This window comes from Mus pahari, chromosome 19 (assembly GCF_900095145.1).
Source record: "Mus pahari chromosome 19, PAHARI_EIJ_v1.1, whole genome shotgun sequence".
NCBI classification, from domain to species: Eukaryota; Metazoa; Chordata; class Mammalia; order Rodentia; family Muridae; genus Mus; species Mus pahari.
In genome coordinates this window covers 57,523,138-57,528,950 of record NC_034608.1, presented here as the reverse complement: position 1 = coordinate 57,528,950, position 5,813 = coordinate 57,523,138, and the positions used below count along the sequence as shown (strand labels likewise).

The following is a 5,813-nucleotide window of genomic DNA, read 5'->3' as shown; positions in this document are numbered from 1 at the left end:
CCCCCCCCCCCCCCCCCATCTATTGCCACCAGACCTGGCCAACTTGCTTTTTTCTAGATTACTAATGTCTCCCCAAGTAGGCAGATGGCATCCACTTGGGGCTCTTCTCTACTTAGAAGTTCATTCATTGATCTTCACTTAACTTGAAAGAAAGCATTGTTCTCTCATGCTCTATGAGGACCTGTCCTCCCCTGGGTCACATTTTAGGGTACCCAAGTCTCCCTAAGTACTGGATAAAGCTCTTGGGCAGCCTTAGCTCTTCCTTGTGGCACCTGTAGGTGTCGCCTCTGTATCTCAGGCGGGCAGGCTTCTAACTCTTTATCCAGGAAACACCCCCCCCCCAACCCCCCAGTCCACTCTCATATTCCACCCTGAGCTGTTTGTGGATTTGTGTTTCTCAAGAAGATACATTGAAGTCCTGTCTTAGATACTTGTAAAAAATCCTCTTTACAGATACAATCCTGTTGAGATGAGGAGAGATGTCCTCAGGAGAAGAGTCCTACAGAGAGAGAGAGAGAGAGAGAGAGAGAGAGAGAGAGAGAGAGAGAGGAAAATGCCATATGGAGAGACACACAGAAGACAGACAGACAGACAGACATGTGACAGCAAAAGCAGAGACTAATGTCATGCTGCTTAGGCCACGGGTCTTAGGGTTTATATTGCTGTGATGAAACCCCATGATCAAAAGCGACTTGGGGAGAGAATGGTCTTTAGGAGGTACTTTCTCAGTTGAGGCTCCCTCAAATGGCACTACCTTGTGCCCAGTCGGCATAGAAATTAGCCAGGACAATTGACCCCTTGCCAAATCGACACACCAAACACAGCACTATTTAACAATAAATAACCTTTCCGTTCTTTTGCTCACCCTCAAAAATCTCATAGTAACAAACATCACAATATAAAACATAGTGCACACTTAAAGGCCCTTTATAAATTTGAACACTTCTAAAAGTTCAGTCTTTAAAACACAAATCTCCGTAAAACTCCAATATCTCTTTAAAACTTCAAAGTCTCTCAACTGCGGGTTCCTGTAAAATAAAAAGTAAGTTAAAGGTTTTCTTACTTCAAGAGGGAGGAACCAAGGCAACAGTCGCCATTGGAGCAAAGCCACAAACCAGTGTCCGATGTCTGGGATTCTCCGAGGCTCCTTCAAATAACTTTCCACAGTACATAGCTTTTCTCCTAGGCTCAGGCCCACATTCCATGGCTGCTCCTACCCTTAAGGGCCCTTTTATGATACTGGTGTCTCCCAAAATATTTCAGTCTCCTGCTGTAACTTTTCACCAATAGCTTCTCCTGGGCTCTCTTCAGGGACTCCAGCCCTGTTGCACAAGGCCAGGTCTCAGCCGCTCTCCACGCCTCCTTACTGCCTTCAAAATTAGCACCAGCTGGGAGTCTCCTACACGGTCAAGTTCAGCTGCAGGCACAAAGTACAACCTTGGCTGCTTCTGGGAAGGTAATGATGGCGGTATCCTTTTAATCACTGATTTCTCCGCTCCAGCTGACCAGCATCAATTGCGTGAACGAAGCTCTACCTCAGGGACGCTCCCCTCTTATAAATCACAGTTGATGCTTCAGTCTCAGCTGACCAAAACCATAGATTCTTAATCCAAAACAGCAGATGGCCCCGATAGGGTCTTTAAACTTCCCTTTGAACTTCGAAAGCCAGGCTTCCATCATCTGCATGGCTCTCAGCATTATCTTCCAAGGTCCAACAGAACAGCCCACTGAGCTCTCAAAACTCAATGGCTTTTCTAGCTCCAAGTTCCAAAGTCCTTCCACCAAAGACTCCGAGAAAGAAAAAAAGAAAAAAGAAAACAGAGAAAAGAAAAAAAAAGAAAAGATTTGCTCAGCCCGCTGTCTTATAGACCACAGGACCAAAAGATGGGATGGCCATGCCCACAGTGGGCTGAGCCCGCCACTTCAATCTCAAAGAAAATGTCCTCAGCTGGATATTATAGAGGTATTCTTTAACTGAGGTTCTCTTCTCCTAGATGACACTAGCTTGTGCCAACTTGATATAAAAACTAGCCAAGATACCAAGGAATACCAAAGAGTATTTAGGGCACTTCCAAAAACTAACAAGAGGCTGTGGAACCCTTTTAGCGCTTCTGGGACAGCAAGGTCCTAATGACACCTTAAGTTTTAGATTTTTAACTGGCAGAACTGTAAGGAACAAACTTCCATTGCTTTAAGCCACCTTATTCCTACTGTAGACTGAGTATTCCTAATCTGGGGAAACATCAACAATAACAACAACAAAAGCTTTCAAATTCAAACCATCTGGAATACTCCACAAGTGGAAAAAAAATGCCACAGCCAACTGTGGGTGCACAAAAATATTGTCTAAAAGTCACCTTCAGATTACATATGTACAGCAGATACACACAACATACTCAAGCTTCATGCTTAGATTCCAGTCTCACATCCAAGAAACTTGGTTATGCTTATACTAATACACCAAAAATCAGAAAAAAAAAAAATGCTGGCCTGACCCGCATCTATTCCCAAGAATTTTTAAGAGCGATTGTCAGCTTGTCCTTGGTCACAGCAGCTCCAGGAAGCTGACATGCTTTGGTTAGTGAGATCTATGATGCTTTTCAATTTCTAAAAACGATGTCTTCACACTCGTTTGTTCTCTGTCCCCTCCATTTGATCATGAAGACCAGGCAGAAAGGACCTTACAGCCTTGACCACAGAAAACGACCCCCTCTCTGGATTTTCCTCATCCTTCTGACAGCCCCCCCCCCACCACTCTCTTGCTCTTAGACTAACCTCTTGAATGGCACTAAGTATGGTTTACCTGTTAAACATACAGGCCAAGACACTACATGCTCTGAAACATCCAATAATCGCACTTGTAAGCAAGATGTATTTTGTGTATACTTATGTATGGATAGGTTTCCGGTCTACTGTCTGTTTCCAAGGAGTAAACTAACACAAGAAAGTGATACACTGTTCTTGCAGGATGGTCATGATCACTGTATCAATTGTCCTTATCTTCTTTCAGACCTGGTTTCCCCCTCTAACGTCTTGATTTTTTTTTTTTTTTTGAATTTTAGAAGCTTTCAGATTATCTAAGTCTAAATTATCTGAAAGCTATTGGATGAAGGGGCTTGTGTGGGTAAATGAAGACGCATTAATGGATCATTATGTGTATCTCAGCACTTGGCTTGTCACATTAAATGTGCATACGTAAGGGATAGGAAGTCAGTAGGTGACTGCAGTTTTATACTTTCAAGTGTGAATGTGGCAGTGCACTATTGGACAGAACAGGCCCTGGGAGCAGTCCCTCACTAATGGGGGTCTTGACCTATTTATTCCCTGTTTTCAAGCCTTCAGTTCAAAGGCTCTTCCTCTGAGGCTGTCTCCCAAATATGATTACAAAATGGACAGGCTCAGGGACAGTTACAGCCACAGCTTGTGCCTGTAGTTGGTGCTGAGGGATGCAATCCGACCTGCCAAGCAGATCACAGCACTGGAAGAACTGCATGAATAGTCGCTGGCTTTGGCTGTTCCTCCGCCCTCCCTGACATTATGTCAGGATTGAAAACAAATGACAAAAATTCTTGAAAAAGCTAGGAAAACAGTTAAATAATTTAATGAAGTCTGTTTACTTTTTAGTAGGTTTAACATTTTGTCAATGGCATATTATATTATATATATGTATCATATAAATATATATATATATATATATATGTATATATATGCACACACATATCATATATGTCTGTAAGTATAAGGGCAAGATCCACATTTACCCATTATTAATTATTAAATATTTGACCCATATCCCTCTTTCTCTGTCTCATAAATGCTTATTGCTTGTAGGAGTAGAAGTTTATTTAAATGGATGCTAATTCATTTAGACAGATGCCTGCTGTACTTCGCAAACTATGTTGGCTGAAGTCAACCATGAGCCTTTCCAACTGGCTCCAACTTGAGCCTCTCCAACTCCAACTCCAATGGACTATTTGAAGTTATTTTGTCTGGCTGTCTTCTGCTTTATTCAAAAATGACACCAAATACCGCATCTCCACCATTTTAGCAGTCAGGGACAGGACCTGCCAGGAACAATTTAATACTGTGTTGTGCAGACTGAGCTCAGGGCAAAGGGGAACTGCTGTCCCCCTTCCCCTAGAGGCTCTGCTTACACTTTTTATTTGCACAGTTGGGGGCTGTCCTTAAGGAGCCTCCTGCACAGTGTCACGAGCCACCACCACCTTGAACTGCTGCCTACTTGAGACAGAGGACTGTAGCTTTAGAGAATGGAAATGCGGTGGATGAGTAGTAGATCAGTCGAAAGCCAGGTTGAGCCGGCTCCAGCATGGGATTGCATAACAGCAAAAGACACTTTTCAACCAAATCTAAGGAGTACATTTGTGGCAGTAACTGAGGAATTTTAAGGAAACTTGAGGTCGGTCTCCAGATGTACTATGCAAACAGCAACGATTAAATAAATGATGCAGGAAATAATTAAATTAGAATAATTAGCAGCGATATGTACACATGTACTTTAAAAAATGTATAGTGTATAAAAACCACACACACACACATACACACCTACATGCACGCACACACACATATATGTAATAAAGCCTAATCCTATGGTTATATGTCTACGATACAGGATGGACCTAGGGCAGGTACGTATTTCAAATAAACATTTTTTAAAGTGATGCAGTGGTTGGTGAAGTGACTCCAGTTCAATCCCTGGAATTAGCATAGCCCAAGGAGGAAGCTCACCCCTGTACGGTGCCTTTTGATCTTCATAAGTCTGCTGTAGCATACACACTCCTCCCCACACACTAAATGCAATTTAAAAAATTAAATGATGCAAGGCCCTCCTATGTGCTAAAAAAAAAAGTAGGCTTTGTTTCCATCCATCTTCTTATTTATACAGAAAATATTACTGCGGTCTATTTTTTTAATTGGTTTAGTGCAGTAATTTTTTTGTTGTTGTTGTTAAAGACCTAGGCAAATCTAGCAGAATTTTAGTTCAGATTGGTATACAACAACAACAACAAGCAAACAAAACAGGACTGTAAGGGGGAAGGCAGACACAGGGAATTTTCCATAAGAATCGCTTTGCTTAGGTGGCACCAGCTACAATAGTCCAGGGCGAGGACCGGCTGTATAAAGGTGGAAGCGAGCCACTGCCAGCGCGCCATCAGACCGACACGTTGACACAGGGGGCTGGACCAGGCTCTGTCTGAGGATGATGGGTTCGATCGGTTCGATCGCCCGTGGCTTTCTGATAAAGCTAGAAAAGTCCTGATTGGCTCTTACGGTCAGTGGAACAGCCGCCTTCCCAGTTCTCCAGGGAGATGGGGGGAATGGAAAGGAAGAAAGGGGACCCTTCTAGGACGGGCCAGGTACACCGGAATGTGACCAGCGCTGGGGACAACGATCCCTATGCCCAAAAGTTAGAGGAGTTGCTGAGAGAATCTCGGAAACTGTGGGTCCTGGGCGAAGGCGGTCAGAAGCCAGAGTCACTCACCATCTTCCAGCGCTTCGTGTAGCAACAGAAGTCCGAGCAGCAGCCAAAACTTCATCTTCAGGGCTGGTGACCTGCAGAATAGTTCAGGACTGCAGGGACTGCAGACGGCGCGACAGGCTGTTCAGGGCAGGGCAGGGGCGCAGAGGGGAGGCGGCGCCTGGGACACCACAGCTGGAGGATTCGATTTCACTGGGGGAAATACAATTTGGGGGGGGAAAAAAAAGAAGATTAAAAAAAAATTTTTTTTCCCCTGTGTAATGTGATCTCTTCTGCCCTCTGGTGGAGTGGTGAAGGATAGCGCTATTATCAAGCA

The 5,813-nt window shown here is 43.8% G+C and overlaps 1 protein-coding gene across 1 annotated transcript in view; it reads right to left on the bottom strand.

Moving 5' to 3' along the window:
- Nucleotides 1-5,579, bottom strand: part of Pdgfrl (platelet derived growth factor receptor like) — a 63,027-nt gene extending 57,448 nt beyond the window's left edge. Inside the window, exon 1 of the mRNA XM_021219594.2 lies at nucleotides 5,501-5,579. Coding sequence (XP_021075253.1) covers nucleotides 5,501-5,555 — 55 coding nt within the window. The 5' untranslated portion in view covers nucleotides 5,556-5,579. The remainder of the gene's footprint in view (nucleotides 1-5,500) is intronic.
- Between the last annotated feature and the right edge of the window lie 234 nt (nucleotides 5,580-5,813).